Here is a 24,210-nt window from a genome sequence, read left to right on the forward strand (position 1 = left end):
CCAAGCTCAGAGTTTCTCAGCTCTGACACATACCTATTGTATGTGTAGCGTCCATGTGCATCCTCTCTGCATTGCTCTGTGTGGGGACTGGGAGGCAAGGGGAACTGTTGCAAACATGAAGTCTATGCCACCTGCTATGCTGTGAGTAATAATATCTATTGTCTCTGACTCAGGAGTCTTGTGTTTTCTGCCAGAATCTATGAAACTGTGGTTGGGTGACCTATTATCTCCCTCCAAGTTCTTGACAGTTTTGTTGAAGAAGATAAATTGCTAGAAAAGATATGGCTCTCTGGAAAAGGAGGGCACAGGGATCATCCATGGGCAAGGTTAGGAATGTGAAAGATCCCTCATCCAATTATAGATGCTCTTGAGCAGGTAGTAAATGAAGAGGTATGAGTCCCTAACTCACCTACCTCTTAATGAGCCTGAGGGTCAGGAGGTAGGATTGAAACTATCCAACAGATCACTGCTTTCAGTTATTGTTTATTCCTCTAGGTGGAAAGAGGATGGCCAAGGATGCACCAAACCTGACTTTGGATGTAAATGATATACATAATATTTTATATGTTTATATATTTTATATATAATACATATATATAACATATGTATGTTTTATATATAATTGGCAAAAAATGAAAGCAATTCACAGGCTATTCAAAAGGCAAATGGCTAAACATACAGCAAAAGGAATAAGCTATCAAGCCATACAAAGACATAGATGAATGTTAAATGCACACCCTTAAGTAAAAGTCAGCCGACTTCAAATGCTATACAGTGTATGATTGAACTTATATGCTATTCTAAAAGAGACAAATTTATAGAGAAAGTAAACAGATCGGTGATTTCAAGGACTTGGGAGCTGGAGGGTTGAACAGTTGAAGCACAGCTGGTTTTTTTTAAGGTAGTAAAGTTATTGAATATGATGCCATGAAGATGGGTATATCACACTACAGTTGTAAAAACAAGTAAAAAGAACATTGCAACACAAAGAATAACTCCAATGTGTGAAAATTAAAAATAAAAAATTAAATCCAGGATCTTAAAATGGAATGCAGAGGATTTAATTGTATTATGAATGTAAGAAACAACTTCACTGAAGGGAGTAGGGGAAGTGATACTAATCTATGGGTGGAAATGAGTGAATCAGTAAGACTCAAGTCATAAGCCCTATACTCTAGTTGATATAGTTGCTTCCTACTGGACATTTCTATTGGAATTGAATAATTAAGTCAATTGCAGATGGAGGAAGCCATTGTTTCACTGTTGGAGTAATACATAGGAGCAAGAGGACAAAGGTAGAATGATTCATGTGATACTGGGTTAAAGTTGAAGATACTAGTATGAATTCATGTGTAGCATAACATAGATACAGAATGATGCACATGTAAATGCATAATTGTGTGTATAAATCTGGATAGATATAAATATATATTCCCTTGCTCTATCACCTGAGGGTATCCAGAACAGATACTCCAGACACATTCCAATAAAGGGAGATTCTAGAAAATGCCTGACAAGTACTTCTCAGAACTGTCTAGGTTATAAAAAATAAGAAATGTCTGAGAAACTGTCAGTCTACAGAAACCTAAGGGTACAAGTCTAATAAATTTAATGTGATATCACCCAATACATTGTTATATTATTGCTTTAAACAAACTCAAATCAGTCAGGTTTACACATTCCAGGTGGGAACACGGCCACAAGGGGTCTAGTGGATTTAAGTTTAATTCTGGATAAGTTTTTAAAAAAATGTCCTTGTCCCTTCTGCACCTGATCTTTCTAGATGAAAGGTCTCAGTGTGAGTAGGGGATAACTGGAAACTAGATGCAATTATAGCTACTGGAATGGACCACTCAGATTTTGTAGAAGTGGAGAGAGAGAAAAACCTGGTATCAGGCAAGATACCTGCCTTCCTCCAGAAGACAAATACTCCAATGCAAGAGCCTTAAATTTACATGTTAGGTCTGCCATCCTCCACCAGCTGGTCTCTGAGGATATCAGAGACAGGAGGGGACCACTCCAGTACCTCCTGGTCACCCCCATACACCTACCTTCACCCTTCGGCAAAATACTTCTTTTTATTTTTTATTTAATTTTAATTTTTTTTTTACTATTTATTGATCTTTAAGAGAGATAGAGAGCAGAGGAAGGGCAGAGAGAGAGAGAGAGAGGGAGACACAGAATCTGAAGCAGGCTCCAGCTCAGAGCTGACAGCTCAGAGCCTGACATGGGGCTCAAACTCATGAACCCTGAGATCATGACCTGAGCCAAAGTCAGAAGCTTAACCAACTGAGTCACCCAGGCGCTCCAAAATACTTCTTTTTAAAATGTATTTTAATTCCAGTAAATTAACATACAGTATAATATTGGTGTACAATATAGTGATTCAACAATTGTATACATTATTTAGTGCTCATCATAAATGTACTCTTGATCCCTTCACCTATTTCACCCATTCCCTATCCATCTCCCCTCTGGTGACCCTCTGTTCTCTAAAGAGCCTGTTTCTTGGTGTGTCTCTTTTTCTTTCTTTCTTTGTTTTGTTTCTTAACTTTCACATATGAGTGAAATCATATGGTATTTTTCTCTGACTTATTTTATTTAGAACAATATCTTCTGGATCCATCCATGTTGTTGCAAACGACAGGATTTCATTCTTTTTGTGGCTGAATAATATTATTTTATATTTACCACCTCTTCTTTATCTATTATCTATCAGTGGACACTTGGGCTGCTTCCATAATTTGGCTATTCTAAAGTACTACAATGAATGTAGGGGTACATACATCCTTTTGAATTAGTGTTTTCATATTCCTTGGTGGAATTCCTGGATCATAGAGTAGTTCTATTTTTAATGTTTGAGGAAGCTCCAAACTGTTTCACACAGTGGCTGCATCAGTTTGCATTCCTACCAACAGTGCATGGGGGTTCTGTTTTTCTCTGTACTCCTCTGTACTCCTCACTAGTACGTTTTTTCTTGTGTTTTTATTTTAGTCGGGAAAAACAGTTCCAAATGTCTTCCTCACTCGTATTTTGAGTCATAATGAAGCAGACAAATGTAACATGGCTAATGGCTTGAACAAATAGAACAAATTGGATTAAATACACTTAAGCAGTCCCTCCAAAAATAAGTTACTGAATTGGGAGCTCTAAGGCTTACCAGCCAGCTGGAAGTTACATGGGAGTCTTGCTAACCTGTAATCTGAATGATGCATGCTTAATGTGGCTGCCAACCTCTAAAATTGTAAACTCTTTCTAGGAGACCTCATGCACTCTTGGGTTTATACTTCCTGTCTGAGGGCTGGACATTGGTTGGCATCTTGTTGGAAAACACTGTGGTACCTTGGGAGTAATAAGAGAGACCTGCAGGTTAATCAGAGAGGTTAACATAGGAACATGCTTAGGGGAATTTGCAGCTGAAGCCAAGTTGGTATAGAAATGAGGGATGGATTTGGTGGAAGGAAATTCTGAAACATTTCCACATGTTGTGATAGCTTTTGTTCTGGACTCTGTTTTCAAGAATGTTTTGTAATAGATTTGACCTATTTTTCCCCTTAGCAGTATATTAAAGACACTGTCTTCTAGTAGGGCAAAATTAAGCAGATTTTCTCTTCACAGGACTGAGAATTTCCTAACCTGGTGTTTCTCAGCTTTAAATGTAGGTGTATTGTGTAAATAACAATATCTATTAGGGTTAGGGCCCTTCCTTGAAGAGAATTTAGGGGTCAGGAGAACAGATGAGAACATGAAGCTCCTGCTTCCTGCTATATAATACATAATAAAGTTTTCTGTTGCTGACCTGGTAGGCTTGCCTCCCCATCAGTATCTATGAAATGATGGTGGGCCAACCTGTTAGACTCTAGGTAAAAGTTCAGACCCTTCTCGGGTTTTGATTAATACCATAGATTTGGTAGAGTGTAAGAAAGACAAATATCACATCATGGAACTCTTCTATGAAGTCACTGTGTTTCTTAGCTGGTAGGACCTACGATGGTGTTAGGAACGTGGGTCTGCTGTCCCGTATTGAATGGCCAGTGTATTCCTCATGTGCTTGCTCATACTCATGGTTCCAAATGGTTTGCCATCCAACCTGCATCACAACAGTGTGAGGGACTAGCAGAAGGAAGAGGAGGGCAAACCCCTCTTATCAAAGAACAGTCAAAGGAAATTGCACAACATCTCCACTTATGTCCTTTGCTCATAATTTAGTCACATGGTCACAACCAGTTGCAAGGAAGGCTAGTTGTAGACAGAGACAAATATTCCATTAATACAGAGAAAGTGGAGAATGCTTGGGTGTTATGAAATAATCAGTCTTAAGATCTATAAGATCAGATTGTAAAGACGATTTGGAGGAAAGACTGAATTCAGAATAAAAACGAAATGATTATATGGAATAAAATGTTAGATATTTCAGGTGCAACTTTTTCTATGACAGGTTAATAACTTCTCCAACTAATATTGTCACTTGTTATTATCAACTGAAATTTTCTTTTTTGACTTCTAGTTTGTTATCTATGTATTTAGGGTTTCAAAACACATCTGTGTGGAAGGGCAAACACACATTAGGGAAATCTATACTGAAAGCTTTGGAGACAGAGTTTAAAGCAGTTTTGAAAAAAAAGTATATAATTTATTTTTTTTTTAAGTATTTAGTGCCTAGGGAGAACTCGTGCGTAATGTATAAATTTGTGACCCTTTGAGAATGGTCTTCTTGGATCTCATATCCTCTGGGGACTCCTCATAATCTTTAGATATTTTCTTTCAAGATACAGACAGTATAAATATTCAATGAGATCAAGTGCTGATGAATTTCATATGGCACTGTGAATAATACCAAGAAAAGCACTCAAAACATAAATAAGTCAATTGTAGTGACAGGGAAATTTAATAGTCTAAAACTCTGAAAAAAAAAACCTTTTAAAACCATTTACAAAGTTGCCATAAATAAGAAAATCAGTCACAGATTGTGGGGTAGAGGGAGAATCCTACAGAGAAGAATGGAATTATCACTGTGGTCTGTTCAGCATGATAAAAGAGTTAAATATTGAAGCAGAGATAATTTGCTGGAATAAATCTGTTTAATATCTTCAAAAAATGTGTTTGTTTTTTAAAGTGCTTTTGGCAGACTGATTAGGACTCAAAAGAATGAAAAAATTGGTATGTCGAAAATTTAAAGACCATATTTCCATTAGACTTGTTTTAACCCATTTTGTCTTATTTTTACCATTATGGTATTAACCTTATTTTTCTAACCTTCAAATTTTGATTAAGGGGAAATCATGAAAAAAGACAGAATACAATGAAAATTTAGTTTGGAAAAACTTTAACTTTTTAAAATTTCACTAATATTCATAATATTTAACATAAGCTTGACTTCTAATGGTTTTGTGTGTGAGCTTTGTTAATTTTTGTACAATATGTGTTAGGGATAGTTGGTGGGTGTAACTGTTGTAGTTGGACAAAGAAATAATCTGACATAGTAAAACTCTGATTTAGGTGTTTTAGATATAACATTCCTACAGTTGTTGCCTTTGGAGTAATTTCTGTAAATGAAGAAAAATTTATGATTAATCGTTTCACAATTATGTGAATGTAAGAGGAATGTCCAGGAAAAACAACCGTCCTTTCTTTTATACCCATATATGTCTACATTATTAACATGAATTTGACAACAGATCTTATTTTTTACCTACACTTTTAGATATAACTGGAAACAATTTTAATTTGTACTCTATGTTTATTTTTATTTATGTATATATCTTTGAAATTATACTCTGTTTTAGAGATTGAAATAATTATATTGATATTCTCAAAACAGAAAACATTGTCTTATCTATGGCCCATTACTAAACCTTATTTATTTTATGTGTTTGATATGAAGGTACCAAGGAAAGAAATCTTCCTTAGAATCATTATTAAAAAAAGAAAAAAGCACAATAAGCTGTCCTATAATCATTGGTAGAAGTTTTTATTTTTCAGAGCACAATGTAGTGAAAAACACTCTTTCAAACTTAATCTTGGTGTCCAATTTGCTAGCTGTGCAAACCAGAACAATCTGATTGTCTCTAATATATGCCATATGTTGAGATGACTACTGTTATCTATAGTTAATATTTAATTACATTTTAGCCAAACATTTGAATATCCTTATGATAAGGAATACATGCCTCCTAAAATTTTGTCAACACTATTCTGTGATTCATTGTATTTGAAATTTACCAAATACTGTTCATCTCTTTTAAGCCATGCTGACCTCAAATTGTTCATCTTTTCAGTCTGTATTTTACAGAAAGATTAAAATGGTAAGTGTAAAGCATAGAAGCAGAGAGAGAAATTTCATGACAAATATTTTCTTATAATTTGTATTTATTAATACTTACAAACGTACATATTTTTAATTTCAGGATTATTACTAATTTAAATGTCTTAATCTTCTTTCAATTTTTCTTACTAATTTAATTTCTTCCTTAAGCTCAATAACCTATTTCTAAAAATCCCTTCTATATCTCTAGGTTTCCATACAGATTTATCTTTATCTTTCTCCCACTTCATATGATTTCCTGAACTCATATTTATATATTTCTATATGCTTCTATATCCATTACTCTCATTTTTTTTTCATTTTTCAGAATCATAACTTAGGAAAACTGCAGTTTCTTATTAGACACACAAATATTACCAGAATATTCCTGCTGATTTTGTTTGGGAGTACAACGTGGGAAGAGTGGGAATGATAACAGAGTTTGATGGGATGGAAATACTACTAAGGACAGAAAATAAAACTATTCGTGATGTTTCATATTCACTTATTGGAAACTGTATCTCATTAGCCATGAAAGTAAATGACAGAAGAATCAGGCATTTGAATTTGATTAAGTAAAATGGTAAAGTTATATAACCCTGTCTATTGATGATGGTGAGGTGTGTGTGTGTTTGTGTGTGGTGTGTGTATTTTATGAAAACCATTTTCTGATATAATTTTAATGACAATCATTTTGGTTCTGAATGTAAAGCTCTTAAATGAGTAAGAAATGGTATCCATCTCAATTCTTGCTAAAATCAAGAAAGAAGCATTTGTGCATGCTTTAAAACTCCTTCTAATTTCCCTCATATAAAAACAATCAACAACCGCTATCATATCAATCATCGCTATCATTATTCTCTGGCAGAATTGCAAAGTAAACATAAAATTCTCTATCCAGATACTTTGGAAATGCAAAGTATTGTTCTTCCTGGCATAACGTCCTAAAATATGAATGGTGTTACTCTAACTGAAAGATTGCTTTCCTAATTTTAGACACTAGTTACCACTGCTATTTTCCCCTTAGGACTATCAATTTCTTTCTTTCTTTTCTATTTAGACCTGGAAAAGTAGAGGACAGTAATGGGAAATCACACACAAGTGACAGTGTTTATCCTGGCAGGTTTGACTGATGATCCACAATTGAAAGTTGTGCTATTTGTCTTCCTGCTTCTCACCTACCTGCTAAGTGTCACTGGCAATCTGCTCATCATCACACTCACCCTGGTGGATATCACCCTCAAGACCCCCATGTATTTTTTCCTTCGGAATTTTTCCTTCCTAGAAATTTCCTATACTACCACATGCATTCCCAAATTGTTGGTTGCTATGGCAACTGGGAACAAAACCATTTCCTTTAATTGTTGTGTTACTCAAGTGTTTTTTGCCTTCCTTCTTGGTGCATCTGAATTTTACTTGCTGGCAGCCATGTCCTATGACCGCTATGTTGCCATCTGTAAGCCCCTGCACTACACAACCATCATGAGCAGTAAGATCTGCATGCAACTTGTCTTCTGTTGTTGGCTTGCTGGGTTTTTTGTCATCTTTCCACCTCTCCTCTTAGGCATAAACCTTGACTTCTGTGCCTCCAACGTTGTTGATCATTTCTACTGTGATACAACTCCCCTGCTGCAGATCTCCTGCTCAGACACACAGCTCTTAGAGACCATGGGATTCATTTCTGCATCAGTGACACTTGTGGTCACGTTGGTAATGGTGATAATATCATACAGCTTTATTGCATTAACAATTCTAAACATCCCTTCAACTAATCATAAGAAAAAGGCTTTTTCAACATGTTCCTCTCACATGATTGTGATATCTCTTTCTTATGGCAGCTGTATTTTCATGTACTTTAAGCCGTCAGTCAAACAAAGAGTATCTTTTTCCAAGGGAATTGCAGTGCTCAATACCTCCATTGCCCCACTTTTAAATCCTTTCATTTACACTTTACGGAACCATCAAGTGAAAAAAGCCTTCATGAACATGATACAAAGGGTTGTTTCTTTCTCAAGCAAATGAATGTCTTGTTGCATAATGTATAATGCAAATGAACAAAGGAACCCCAATAATACCAATGAATCTAATTATAGCTTCCAATACATAGTTTCTTTCAATGTTTTTTGCTTTCATGTCTTTGATATTCATCTTTATACCTTCTCAAGCTATATTTACAAAAAAAAATCTTTGTTCCAAAGAAGATAATTTTATTGATAACCTTTAACAGATATTTTTTCTCATCTCACATCCATTTCCTATAAATATCTGAAAGAAATGGAGTTGAGATTTTCAATCGGTCTCTGTTGTCTTTGAATGCTAGTCAAGGATCAAAATATTTTTTTATTTATATTATATTTCATGTAACATACAACGTAAAGTATTACATCTTTATTTATTTTAGTTGAACGTACTTACAACTAATATTCATTTATAGTTTTTGTAACACTACCAAATTATTGCTGCATACTCTAACAAAATGAGAGGAAAATTTTGGCAGAGATTAAAGATTAGTGTTGATGCTCAAATTAGAAAATGTTGTCTATTTAAAAATTGTTCATGTGTCTAAGTAGATCCCTTAGAAATTAGTTTTTTAGTTTCTATTAGAAAATTGTTAGCGTTTATAAGTGTATCAATTATAGGTGACAAAATGTGTTATTTCACTGCTATATTTTAAAAATTAATTATGAAATTCAAACTTATTTGGTGTTTCTATGCTCAAAAAATCTCTTCAACAACATGGGATACTCTGGAGCTAACTGGAAACTATAAGTGTAATTTGGAAAAACAATGGTAACTCAGTGTATTTATTCTTTTCAGATTTTTATAGACATATATATAAACACAGATAGTTATCCCAGTAAAATCAAAATAGTAGAATTAAAGTAAAACTTTACTTACAGATTTTTGAACTGTAGGTCATAATTTAGAATTTCAGGGTTTCAAAACTTTTCTGTGTCATGGAAAAAATGTAAAACATTAAATATAATAAAAACATTTTCACAGTTACATATCATGTTTTTTAATAGAAATGTATGTGCATTAGGCCTTTTTTTTCATTTCTTTTTATCTTAATTATGGGTCTTGATTTGAATATTTTGAAAAATACTCTCTAAATACTTCTGAACAGTTCATTAATGAACTGGATCTTAAAAGATATTTGAGTCATGAATGATTTCAGGAATAGTTAATGAAAACATTGATTACATTTTTTCCATGATAATTTATGTATATACTTTTTTTAAGTTTATTTCTTTATTATGAGAGAGCACACTAGTGAGCAGGAGAGGGGCAGAGAGACAGGAAGAGAGAGACTCCCAAGCAGACTCCATGCAGTCAGTGCAGAGCCAGACATGGGGCTCAAACTCTCAAACTGCAAGATCATGACTTGAGCTGAAATCAAGAGTCGGAGGCTTAACTGACAGAGCCACCCAGGCGTCCATATACCTATACTGTTTATATTTTGAGAAAGCCAATCTAATGATCCAGGAGCATTATCTAATTTTAGAAATTAAAAAAGCACAGAAAAATAATAAAAGATACATATGACATATTGAGACAATCTAATAGAGTGAAGTCTAAGATTCTCAATGGTGTTGTTGTTGTTGTTTTAATTCTTTCAGTATCAATCCAATGAGTTTGTGTTAGACACACTGTCCAAGCTAAGGCATTAATTTATCATTCTCATTCTAAAATGCTTTATTTATATATTTTAATGTCTGTCAACTGCTAGTTATTTACCATAGAGGATATTAACATTATTTTTTTAATTATTTTTTTTTCAGTATATGAAATTTATTATCAAGTTGGTTTCAATACAACACCCAGTGCTCATCCCAAAAGGTGCCCTCCTCAATACCCATTACCCACCCTCCCCGCCCTCCCACCCCCCATCAACCCTCAGTTTGTTCTCAGTTTTAAGAGTCTCTTATGCTTTGGCTCTCTCCCACTCTAACCTCTCTCTTTTTTTTTTCCTTCCCCTCCCCCATGGGTTTCTGTTAAGTTTCTCAGGATCCACATAAGAGTGAAAACATATGGTATCTGTCTTTCTCTGTATGGCTTATTTCACTTAGCATCACACTCTCCAGTTCCATCCACGTTGCTACAAAAGGCCATATTTCGTTCTTTCTCATTGCCACGTAGTACTCCATAGTGTATATAAACCACAATTTCTTTATCCATTCATCAGTTGATGGACATTTAGGCTCTTTCCATAATTTGGCTATTGTTGAGAGTGCTGCTGTAAACATTGGGGTACAAGTGCCCCTATGCATCAGTACTCCTGTATCCTTTGGGTAAATTCCTAGCAGTGCTATTGCTGGGTCATAGGGTAGGTCTATTTTTAATTTTCTGAGGAACCTCCACACTGTTTTCCAGAGTGGCTGCACCAATTTGCATTCCCACCAACAGTGCAAGAGGGTTCCCGTTTCTCCACATCCTGTCCAGTATCTATAGTCTCCTGATTTGTTCATTTTGGCCACTCTGACTGGCGTGAGGTGATATCTGAGTGTGGTTTTGATTTGTATTTCCCTGATAAGGAGCGACGTTGAGCATGTTTTCATGTGCCTGTTGGCCATCTGGATGTCTTCTTTAGAGAAGTGTCTACTCATCTTTTCTGCCCATTTCTTCACTGGGTTATTTGTTTTTCGGGTGTGGAGTTTGGTGAGCTCTTTATAGATTTTGGATACTAGCCCTTTGTCCGATATGTCATTTGCAAATATCTTTTCGATTTCTGTTCGTTGCCTTTTAGTTTTGTTGATTGTTTCCTTTGCTGTGCAGAAGCTTTTTATCTTCATAAGGTCCCAGTAATTCACTTTTGCTTTTAATTCCCTTGCCTTTGGGGATGTGTCAAGTAAGAGATTGCTACGGCTGAGGTCAGAGAGGTCTTTTCCTGCTTTCTCCTCTAGGGTTTTGATGGTTTCCTGCCTCACATTTAGGTCCTTTATCCGTTGTGAGTTTATTTTTGTGAATGATGTGAGAAAGTGGTCTAGTTTCAACCTTCTGCATGTTCCTGTCTAGTTCTCCCAGCACCATTTGTTAAAGAGACTGTCTTTTTTCCATTGGATAGTTTTTCCTGCTTTGTCAAAGATGAGTTGGCCATACATTTGTGGGTCTAGTTCTGGGGTTTCTATTCTATTCCATTGGTCTATGTGTCTGTTTTTGTGCCAATACCATGCTGTCTTGATGATTATAGCTTTGTAGTAGAGGCTAAAGTCTGGGATTGTGATGCCTCCTGCTTTGGTCTTCTTCTTCAAAATTACTTTGGCTATTCGGGGCCTTTTGTGGTTCCATATGAATTTTAGGATTGCTTGTTCTACTTTCGAGAAGAATGCTGGTGCAATTTTGATTCGGATTGCATTGAATGTGTAGATAGCTTTGGGTAGTATTGACATTTTGACAATTTATTCTTCCAATCCATGAGCAGGGAATGTCTTCCATTTCTTTATATCTTCTTCAATTACCTTCATAATCTTTCTATAGTTTTCAGTATACAGATCTTTTACATCTTTGGTTAGATATATTCCTAGGTATTTTATGCTTGGTGCAATTGTGAATGGGATCAGTTTCTTTATTTGTCTTTCTGTTGCTTCATTGTTAGTGTATAAGAATGCAACTGATTTCTGTACATTGATTTTGTATCCTGCAACTTTGCTGAATTCATGTATCAGTTCTAGCAGACTTTTGGTGGAGTCTATCAGATTTTCCATGTATAGTATCATGTCGTCTGCAAAAAGTGAAAGCTTAACTTCATCTTTGCCAATTTTGATGCCTTTGATTTCCTTTTGTTGTCTGATTGCTGATGCTAGCACTTCCAACACTATGTTAAACAACAGCGGTGAGAGTGGACATCCCTGTTGTGTTCCTGATCTCAGGGAAAAAGCTCTCAGTTTTTCCCCATTGAGGATGATGTTAGCTGTGGGCTTTTCATAAATGGCTTTATGATGTTTAAGTATGTTCCTTCTATCCCGACTTTCTCAAGCGTTTTTATTAAGAAAGGTTGCTGAATTTTGTCAAAGGCCTTTTCTGCATTGATTGACAGGATCATATGGCTCTTATCTTTTCTTTTATTAATGTGATGTATCACGTTGATTGATTTGCGAATGTTGAACGAACCCTGCATCCCAGGAATGAATCCCACTTGATCATGGTGAATAATTCTTTTTATATGCTGTTGAATTCGATTTGCTAGTATCTTATTGAGAATTTTTGCATCCATATTCTTCAGGGATATTGGCCTGTAGTTCTCTTTTTTTACTGGGTCTCTGTCTAGTTTAGGAATCAAAGTAATACTGGCTTCATAGAATGAGTCTGGAAGTTTTCCTTCCCTTTCTATTTCTTGGAATAGCTTGAGAAGGATAGGTATTATCTCTGCTTTAAACGTCTGGTAGAACTCCCCTGGGAAGCCATCTGGTCCTGGACTCTTATTTGTTGGGAGATTTTTGATGACCGATTCAATTTCTTCGCTGGTTATGGGTCTGTTCAAGCTTTCTATTTCCTCCTGATTGAGTTTTGGAAGAGTGTGGGTGTTTAGGAATTTGTCCATTTCTTCCAGGTTGTCCAGTTTGTTGGCATATAATTTTTCATAGTATTCCCTGATAATTGTTTGTATCTCTGAGGGATTGGTTGTAATAATTCCATTTTCATTCATGATTTTATCTGTTTGGGTCATCTCCCTTTTCTTTTTGAGAAGCCTGGCTAGAGGTTTATCAATTTTGTTTATTTTTTCAAAAAACCAACTCTTGGTTTCATTGATCTGCTCTACAGTTTTTTTAGATTCTATATTGTTTACTTCTGCTCTGATCTTTATTATTTCTCTTCTTCTGCTGGGTTAGGCTGCCTTAGCTGTTCTGCTTCTATTTCCTTTAGGTGTGCTGTTAGATTTTGTATTTGGGAGTTTTTTTGTTTCTTGAGATAGGCCTGGATTGCTATGTATTTTCCTCTCAGGACTGCCTTCACTGCATCTCAAAGCGTTTGGATGGTTGTATTTTCATTTTCTTTTGTTTCTATATATTTTTTTTATTTCTTCTCTAATTGCCTGGTTGACCCACTCATTCTTTAGTAGCATGTTCTTTAACCTCCATGCTTTTGGAGGTTTTCCAGACTTTTTCCTGTGGTTGATTTCAAGCTTCATAGCATTGTGGTCTGAAAGTATGCATGGTATAATTTCAATTTTTGTATACTTATGAAGGGCTGTTTTGTGACACAGTATATGATCTATCTTGGAGAATGTTCCATGTGCACTCGAGAAGAAAATATATTCTGTTGTTTTGGGATGCAGAGTTCTAAATATATCAGTCAAGTCCATCTGATCCAGTGTATCATTCAGGGCCCTTGTTTCTTTATTGACCATGTGTCTAGATGATCTATCCATTTCTGTTAGTGGAATGTTAAAGTCCCCTGCAATTACAACATTCTTATCAATAATGTTGCTTATGTTTATGAGTAATTTTTTTATATATTTGGGGGCTCCAGTATTCGGTGCATAGACATTTATAACTGTTAGCTCTTCCTGATGGATAGACCCTGTGATTATTATATAATGCCCTTCTTCATCTGTTACAGCCTTTAATTTAAAGTCTAGTTTGTCTGACATAAGTATGGCTACTCCAGCTTTCTTTTGGCTTCCAGTAGCATGAAAAATAGTTCTCCATCCCCTCACTCTCAATCTAAAGTTGTCCTCAGGTTTAAAATGAGTCTCTTGCAGACAGCAAATAGATGGGTCTTGTTTTTTTATCCATTCTGATACCCTATGTCTTTTGGTTGGTGCATTTAGTCCATTTACATTCAGTGTTATTATAGAAAGATACGTGTTTAGAATCATTGTGATGTCTGTATGTTTTATGCTTGTAGCGATGTCTCTGGTACTTTGTCTCACAGGATCCCCCTTAGGATCTCTTCTAGGGCTGTTTTAGTGGTGACGAATTCCTTCAGTTTTTGTTTGTTTGGGAAGACCTTTATCCCTCCTTCTATTCTAAATGACAGACTTGCTGGATAAAGGATTCTTGGCTGCATATTTTTTCTGTTCCTCACAATGAAGATCTCCTGCCATGCCTTTCTGGCCTGCCAAGTTTCAAAAGAGAGATCAGTCACAAGTCTTATAGGTCTCCCTTTATATGTTAGGACACGTTTATCCCTGGCTGCTTTCAGAATTTTCTCTTTATCCTTGTATTTTGCCAGTTTCACTATGATATGTCGTGCAGAAGATCGATTCAAGTTACATCTGAAGGGAGTTCTCTGTGCCTCTTGGATTTCAATGCCTTTTTCCTTCCCCAGTACAGGGAAGTTCTCAGCTATTATTTCTTCAAGTACCCCTTCAGCACCTTTCCCTCTCTCTTCCTCCTCTGGGATACCAATTATGCATATATTATTTCTTTTTAGTGTATCACTTAGTTCTCTAATTTTCTCCTCATACTCCTGGATTTTTTTATCTTTCTTTTTCTTAGCTTCCTCTTTTTCCATAATTTTATCTTCTAGTTCACCTATTCTCTCCTCTGCCGCTTCAATCTGAGCCGTGGTCATTTCCATTTTATTTTGCATGTCGTATAAAGCGTTTTTCAGCTCCTCCTGACTGTTCCTTAGTCCCTTGATCTCTGTAGCAAGAGATTCTCTGCTGTCCTCTATACTGTTTTCAAGCCCAGCGATTAATTTTATGACTATTATTCTAAATTCACTTTCTGTTATATTATTTAAATCCTTTTTGATCAGCTCATTAGCTGTTGTTATTTCCTGGAGATTCTTTTGAGGGGAATTCTTCCATTTGGTCATTTTGGATAGTCCCTGGAGTGGTGCAGACCTGCAGGGCACTTCCCCTGTGCTGTGGTGTATAACTGGAGTTGGTGGGCGGGGCCGCAGTCAGACCTGATGTCTGCCCCCAGCCCACTGCTGGGGCCATAGTCAGACTGGTGTGTGCCTTCTCTTCCCCTCTCCTAGGGGTGGGATTCACTGTGGGGTGGCATGGCCCATCTGGGCTACTTGCACACTGCCAGGCTTGTGGTGCTGGGGATCTGGTGTATTAGCTGGGGTGGGTAGGCAAGGTGCACGGGGGCAGGAGGGGCAGGCTTAGTTCGCTTCTCCTTAGGTGATCCACTTCAGGAGGGGCCCTGTGGCAGTGGGAGGGAGTCAGACCCGCTGCCGGAGGGGTGGTTCCACAGAAGCACAGCATTGGGTGTTTGCTCGGAGCAAGCAAGTTCCCTGGCAGGAACCGGTTCCCTTTGGGATTTTGGCTGGGGAATGGGCGAGGGAGATGGCGCTGGCAAGCACCTTTGTTCCCTGCCAAACTGAGCTCTGACGTCCCGGGGCTCAGCAACTCTCCCTCCCTTTGTCCTCCAGCCTTCCCGCTTTCTGAGCAGAGCTGTTAACTTATGACCTCCCAGATGCTAAGTCGCGCTTGCTGTCGGAACACACTCCCGTCTGGCCCCTCCGCTTTTCAAGCCAGATTTGGGGGTTCTGCTTGGCCGGCGGGCCGCCCCTCCGCCCTGGCTCCCTCCCGCCAGTCCGTGTAGTGCACACCGCCTCACTACCCTTCCTACCCTCTTCCGTGGGCCTCTCATCTGTGCTTGGCTCCGGAGACTCCGTTCTGCTAGACTTCTGGTGGTTTTCTGGGTTATTTAGGCAGGTGTAGGTGGAATCTAAGTGATCAGCAGGACGTGCGGTGAGCTCAGCGTCCTCCTATGCTGCCATCTTCCTGATTTCCCTCGGATATTAACATTATTATTAACATTATGCACAGTAGAAGCAATGGTCAGTGAGGCTAAAATCAGTTTGAGGGATACACAGCTAAAAAGATTAGTGAAAATTTAAACTCAGGAAGACTTAGTTTTCATTGGTCCAATTGAAGTTCTTGAGATCTTCTAAACATGTATCTTTAGCCTAATCTCTGTACAGTCCTGAGTTGTGGTAGAGGACATTTCTTTACCTTGTGAACACTCTGAAAACAAAGTAAGGGTATTAACAGTATTAGTTTTGCTTGCAATCATCCTTACCTAAATTACTAAGGTTGTACCATTCCCTTTAAACATCCAATTTGAATAACACCTTTAAGAACATTTTGTCTTTTCAGATTATAGTTAATCACTTAGTTCTTTTTGCAACCCACCCTTAATAGTCTTTTGAGTATCTCAATAACATCTTTCCTACAAGATTACTGTAATTTGCCAGTTGATCTGCCCATAAATTTAGCAGTTTCAAATTAATTTTTCCAAAATAAATTATAATAAATATGGACTTCTCTATTTGATTATGGTCACAGTTTTGCTTGTGTTCATTTATCAAATTAGTCTTCCAGATTTTAAATAAAATACCCATGATTGAAAGACTCATATTTGTTATTCAAAAGAATCTATGGAAACTCCCACACTTTGTCTCAAGAAACGTCTCAATGTTTCTTGGTCAATTAAAACATAATATAAAATCCTTTCTCTTCTAAAAAGGTTTTGTCATTGCCACTGTATGAATACAACATCCATATTTTGTTAGGTTAAACATTATTTAAGGTTAAGTCAATTTGGCATTAAACTATGACTAGACTCTCTAAAAAGTACAGGTATTTCTCCCATAATAAGTTCTTTGCAGAAATTTGTTCTTGTCTAAATTATCTCCAATGTAATTTCCTAATTGTAGACTCTATTTCTCATTTTTAGTGCTCTTTTATCCAATATGACATAGTAATTTCAGATTGTCTAACAAATCTCTATTTTTAGTTAGTTGGTTATACTTTGAAATTTTTGGTAACAAATGCCCTCTTATTTATTAGGATTTAAAATTATACATGATATTATTTACTAAACGCTGAATTAGTTTTTATACTGTGTTCAAATCCTTTGAAATATTCTATTCCTAATAAATGTCTCCTTGCTTGTTCTGTAATCTAAATTTTAAAAAGCATCAACTTTAGCCTACATTTTGCTATTATTGTCATCACTACTTTTTTACTTCACATTTCTCTCCTCAACCCCCTTTCATTAGTTTAAAGCCTAACAACTCAGTAACCTGTGTCTTTCAAACTCTTAGTTTTCCAAAGACGTGAGTGTTCTTTTTACTGTTATCTTGCTCAATCTCAACAATATTTAGCACAATTGATCACTGTGAGCAATGTGGAACATTTGCCCAGAGTAACCTACTTCAGCAACCGAAGGCCGTCCCTGGGGTGCAGAGTGTTGGGGGAGCCCCATTTGAAAATATGATGGTGGACTTCATTGAGCTTCGCTGGGTCCAAGGCTATAAATATCTGTCGGTCCTTGTGTGCACTTTCTCAGACTGGGTGCAAGCCTTCCCTGCTCACACAGAAAAGGCACATGAAGTGGTCCAACTTCTAAAAGAAATCATTCCTTGATTTGGGATCCCTATCACTATGGGATCAGATAACAGGCCAGCATTGTGGATGAGGTGTTGCAGCTGGTGGCAAAGGGTTAAAGATCACCTGGAAGTTACACAGGCATACCGACCCCAGAGCTCCAGGAAGGTGGAAGGAATGAACTGAACCCTGAAGCTGCAATTGAGTAAACTTTCAGGAAACCCACCTACACTGGCACCAGGTGTTTCCAATCACTTTGCTGAAATTCAGACGTAGTCCCACAAAGCAAATGGGGTTCTCCCCTTATGAAATCTTTTATGGGAGCCCTCCCACCATTATCAAGGACATAAATGGAGGGATCTAAATGCGATAGGCAATCTAACGCTAAGGCAACAGATATGGGCCCTTGGCTCTACCCTAACTACCTTACACTGCTGGGTTAGGGAGCAATTACCTGTGAGTCTGAGCACAGATTCTCACCCCTTTATACGAGGAGATGCTGTATGAGTGAAGAAGTGGAATGTCCAACTCCAAAAAACCCCTGTGGAGAAACCCATTCACTGTTATTTAGTCCATCCCTACTCCAGTAAAGATGGTGGGTCCCTGGATTCACCACGGCAGAGTGCAGCCAACATCTTGAAACTGGTAGAGCATTCCTAATCCACCAACGCCATGCAAACTGACCATACAAAGGAAGCAATCTGCAACTCCATAGGCTCTGGAAGACCGCAGCCCTGCTTTAGTCACTCCAGAAGCTGACTAATCTATGCAAGGCAGAAGCTTGATGGGCCAGTGGAACAAATGGACTGTCCTTATTTTCTATATCTGTTTCCTTACTGTGATGCACTGTCACCCCTTGTTTCTCTCTGTTAGTGTGATTCTTGCTCTACTTTTTGCGATAGGATTGGCAGAGGCCGCCTGGCTGGCTGGGAGTGTGGCAAGAGGTTTCTGTTAGCATTCACCTTCCTTTTGTGGGTAGGATGCTTTGTAGGTATTGGTTGCTTCTAATCTGGACCCCTGCTGTAGACCTAGATTCCTCATCATGTGACCCATGTATTCACAGAACCAGGTCAGGCCAAGGAGTCTATATTTAAAATATAGTTTTAAAAAACCTACTTTTAACCGCGTCTCCTGTGAATTCAATACAGATTTCCATAATCTGTGTTTGCCCTTCCGCAGTCATTTTAATTAATTTATTTCCCATTTTTAATTTATTTTATTTTCCCATAGTTAATAATTTATTTAATTAAATTAAATATTAAACATATTTACATAAATATTAAACATATTTAATTAAATTTAACAATTTAATTATTTTAATTTCCCATATTTAATTTACTAATTTTTTTTGAGTATAGCTGACACTGTCATGTCTCAAATACCAAATATACAGGTAAGGACTTAAAGACAGGAAAAAAAGATAATTTTAGTTGGTACATATCCTATACATCTTCAGTTTCTTTTCTGATAGCTGTCTGATAGCTGTCTTTAAGATATAGTAGATCTTAAATTGATATTTCATAACACCCAAGAATTCTCCACTTCCTCTGTATTAATGGAATACTTATCTATGTCTATAGTCAGCCTCCCTTGCAACTTGTTGGGACCATATAACTTAATTTTGAGCAAAAGTTGTAAATGGAGATGTGTGCAATTTCCTTTGATTGTTCTTTGATGGAAGGGGTTTGCCCTCCTCTTCCTCTACCCCTTTTCTGAACAAATCTCTGTATATATCTTCTTTAAGAAAGGTGTTTGAGTTTTTAAATGCTTTTGGCAGAATGAATTTGAAGTGAAAAAGATGTAAAGAATTAGTATGTCTAAAATTTAAGAGAATATATTTCCTGTTGGTTATGTTTTGACCTCTTTTATTCTATTTTTATCATTAATGTCTTATTTTTTCTAACCTTTCAATTTTTGGTATAGGGAAAATGGTGAAAGAAGACGAATGGAATATAAAGTCAATGTAGTATTAAAAATTATTTACTTTTAAAGGTTATCTTATATTCACAATATCTAACATGAATAAACAATACATTCATAGGCTTGACTTTTAATGGTTTTGTAATGTAAACTTTTTTAATTTTTGTACAATGTGTGTAGGAGATAGTTGGTGTCTGTAACTCTGAAGTTGGATGAACCATGAGATCATGACCTGAGCTGAAGTTGGCTGCTTAATGGATTGACCATCCAGGTGCCCCTAAAACATATGTTATTATTAAAAAGGCATATGCATAAATAAAAACATATAAGGACAAATAAAAGTTGCTCCCAGTTATATGTAGAAATATTTATAGGAAAATTCTAAGAAAAAATGAGATTTATTGTCAAAATCATGTTAATAAGATAGGCATATATAAATGAAAAGATTGTTTTTCCTGGACATTTCTTTTACATTCACATAATTGTGAAGCAGTCTATTATATATTATTCTTCATTTACACAAATTATTCCAATGGCAACAACTGTAGGAATATATCCAAACCCCCTATATCAGAATGTTACCTCATCAAACCATTCCTCATCCCAATTCAGAGTTATACACACCAACTACTAACTTTGGAAATAATCAGATAAATTTCATTTTGGCAAACAGGAACTATACAAGTTCATAAAGAGAGAATGTCTCTCAGGTATGGTCATCTCTAAGCTGATCTGTTATATGACTTTATCATTTCATACAGGAAAAAAAAATACCTGCTCATAGATCAGATTCTGAAAAAACTGTCTTTCTTGGTTGTCAGCATCTTTAAAAACTCACCTTGTAATAACATTACAGTTTAGTAAGCTTAGTTTAACTATTTTTATTTGTGTAGTTTTGATAAGACACATAAAAGGGAAAGAGCAATCAATAATGGAGACAGAGTTCATTTGGAATGGATTGACAGATGAAACTTCACTGCAAATTGTTATTTTTCTCTTTTGATTTCTAAGGTACAATGTTGAACATGATGTATAATGTATAATCCCTACTTAAATATTTTAATGTATTTCTTCAGCCAAAATTTCTCCCTTTTTGGAAATCTCATTCACACTGATTTATATATCTAAATTCCTGATAATTCCCATGACTGAAGACTAAACAATTTCCTAGAGTGTTGGTACAACTCGATTATTTTTTTCTTCATCTTTTTGGAAGCTTCAGAATCGTATGTTCATATGTCCTGTCACTAATTTGCTGTAGTCTGCAGCCCACTGCATCACCTGGTGATTATGCCCAGCAAAATGTGCTACCAACTTGTGTCAACTTGTACTTAGTTCATGGGACCTGGATTAATCTCTTAGTATACTTGAGACACAGATTGAAGTTCATTTGATATTATTTGGATATCCAATTATTTCAGCAGTAATTGCTGAATACTATCCTGTATCCACTGAATTACTAAAAAAGAATTATCTGAGACAGAAAACAGAAAGCAATAGTAAAAACCAATGAAGACAAAAGTCAAATCTTTAGAAGATAAATATAATTGATATATCTCTAGTTAGATTCATCAGGGAAAAATAGAAGGTACAAATTACTGATTTTAACATAAGATGACTTCAGTACTGATCCTATGGACTTTGAAAGAATAATGAACAAGTTTATGGCAAAAGTAGATCATTTATATGAAATGGATAAAATCCTTGTAAAACATAAACTTCCAAAGCACCCAGAAGAAATTTATAAATGGAGTACTATATAACTATTAAAGTAAACGACGTGTAGTTAGAAATGTTCCCAAATGCAAAAACAACCTAGGTTTAGATGGCTTCACTTTTGAATTCTACCAAAAATTTATAAAAATATCAACTATACACACAGTCTTCAAAAAATTGAAGAGGAGGGAATACTCAATTCATTCTTTAAATTTTTTTTTTCAACGTTTATTTATTTTTGGGACAGAGAGAGACAGAGCATGAACGGGGGAGGGGCAGAGAGAGAGGGAGACACAGAATCGGAAACAGGCTCCAGGCTCTGAGCCATCAGCCCAGAGCCTGACGCGGGGCTCGAACCCACGGACCGCGAGATCGTGACCTGGCTGAAGTCGGACGCTTAACCGACTGTGCCACCCAGGCGCCCCAATACTCAATTCATTCTTAAGCCATCACTACCATTACACAAAAACAAAGGCAAGGAATTAAAAGAAAAATAAATTCAAAAAATATTGCTTATGATTAGAGATACAGAAATTTTAAAATAACATATATTCAATCCAATAACATACAAAAAATTATAGTATAACATGACCAAGTGGGGTTATTTTTTAAATGCATTGTTCATTTAACATTAAAAAATATACCAATATAATCTTTAACATATATATACCTAACAATAAAGCACCAAACAGTGCAAAGAAAAAATAATAGAATTGTGAAGAGAAATAGATGAACCCACTATCATAGTTAGAAACTTCAGCAACTCTATCCAAAATGGACAGATCCACCAAGCATAAAATCAGTAAGGACACAGTTAAACTCAACAACACCATCAATCAGCTGTATATAATTGACATCCATAGACTATTTTAACCAACAACAGCTAAATACCTTTTCTTCTCAAATTCACCAAGACAGATCACATTCTGGGCCATAAACTACACTTTAAAAATTTTGAAGACTACAAATGATACAATAACTGCTCTCAAACCACAATGGCATTAAATTAGAGATCTATAAAAAGGATGACTGAGAAATCCTAAATTATGTGAAGATTAAATAACACTTCTAAATAATACATGGATCAAAGAAGAAATCTCAAGAGAAATTTAAAATTTTTTAACTAAATGAAAGTGAAATAACACCTTGTTAAAGTTTGTGGGATACGGTGAAAACAGCGCTTAGAGGGAAATTTATAGCATTAAGTGAATCTATGAGGAAAGAAGAAAAATCTATAACCAGTTATCTAAGTTTCCATAATATGACATGGACATTAAAAGGATAATAAGGAAACACTATGAACAATTCTATGATCATAAATTTGCTAACCTAAATGAAAGTGACCATTCCTTGAAAGAAAGGATTTGCCAAAATTCACACAAGAATAATCTGAAAAGGCTTATACCTATTAAAAACTCACTTAATAATTATCTTCTGGGGCGCCTGGGTGGCTCAGTCGGTTAAGCGTCCGACTTCAGCTCAGGTCACGATCTCGCGGTCTGTGAGTTCGAGCCCAGTGTCGGGCTCTGGGTTTATGGCTCAGAGCCTGGAGCCTGCTTCCGATTCTGTGTCTCCCTCTCCCTCTGCACCCCCCCCCCCCGTTCATGCTCTGTCTCTCTCTGTCTCAAAAATAAATAAACTTAAAAAAAAATAATTATCTTCTAAAACAGAAAGCATCAGGCATTCCATGTTCATAGTTCATCAGACAAAATACTGTTAAGGTATCACCCAAAACAATTTACAGATTTAAATCAATCTCTATCAAATTCAGTAGCATTATTTTTTTTCAAAAATGGAAAACTTGATTCTCAAATTCAAACAGAATTACAAGGAAACTTGAATACCTAAAACCATCCTGAAAAAGAAGAAAAAAGTGGGGACACTCACACTTCCCAACATCAAAGCATACCCCAAAGCTACAGTAATCAAAAAAAGTGTGTATTGACATGACAGATATATAGAAACATGGAATAAAATGAGTCCAGAAATAAGTCTATGCACCTATCACTAATTTTTCACTAGGCTAACCAAGATCATTCAATGGAGAAAGAATAGCCTTTTCAACAAAGAGCGCTGGGATAACTAGATAATCACAGGTAGAAGAATAAAATTAAACCCTGACCCACATACTACAAAATTATCTCAAAGTATATCTATTACCTAGATGTAAAAGCAAAACTATCCAACTCTTTTAAAAAGAGTGTATATATGTCCATGACCTTGGATTTGGATTTGGAAATGAATTTTTAGATATGGCATAAGCAACAAAAGGATTAAATTTGGCTTCATCAAAATTAAATACTTTTTATTCAGCTAAGGATATTACCAAGAAAGTGAAAATAAAACTTACAAAAAGGGAGAAAATTGTATAAGGTTCTAAAATATATGAATCCAGAATATATGAAAAACTATTTCAAATCAGAAACAACAACATAAAGAACTAACCCAATCAGAAATGTGCAAGGATTTGAATACAAATTCTTTGAAATGGCCAATGAACACATACAATGATGCTCAACATCATTAGTCATTATGGAAATGCAAATAAAAACCATGAGATACCACTTCAAACCCACTAGAATGTCTATAGTTTTTTTTTTTTTTTAATGTGGATGTGGAGTAATTGGAACCCTTTTGCATTGTTAGTGGGAACGTAAAATTGTGTAGTTTGGCACAGTGTGTGGGCTAGAGATGTTTAGGTCAAGTTTGTGTTATTTCCATAGGTAGAGTCCACTGAAATCTGACTTCTAGAATAGCAAAGTCTATTACAAAGAGTAATAAACAGAAATATAGTTTTGTGTATTTCTCTTTGTGTTTATTTTTATGTGACTCTATTAATGCTATGGGTTATCCTTTAGGAAAGCCTAGATTAAAAGAAAAAAAAAAATTCAGAGACTTTCATAGAATTAGTGAAATTTTGAGTAGAAATTATATGAATGAAATTTTAGAGGCTGTTAACTGCTGACTTATGATACTGAAG

The 24,210-nt window shown here is 36.0% G+C and overlaps 1 protein-coding gene across 1 annotated transcript; it reads left to right on the forward strand.

Annotated features, from left to right (window-relative positions):
- Nucleotides 1–7,387: 7,387 nt before the first annotated feature.
- LOC125170727 (olfactory receptor 6C74-like) lies at nucleotides 7,388–8,326 on the forward strand. Its single transcript, XM_047867427.1, has one exon. It carries the CDS (start codon nucleotides 7,388–7,390, stop codon nucleotides 8,324–8,326), a length of 939 nt encoding a protein of 312 aa, XP_047723383.1.
- Nucleotides 8,327–24,210: the final 15,884 nt, after the last annotated feature.

Source organism: Prionailurus viverrinus, chromosome B4 (genome assembly GCF_022837055.1).
Source record: "Prionailurus viverrinus isolate Anna chromosome B4, UM_Priviv_1.0, whole genome shotgun sequence".
In the NCBI taxonomy this organism is placed as follows: domain Eukaryota; kingdom Metazoa; phylum Chordata; class Mammalia; order Carnivora; family Felidae; genus Prionailurus; species Prionailurus viverrinus.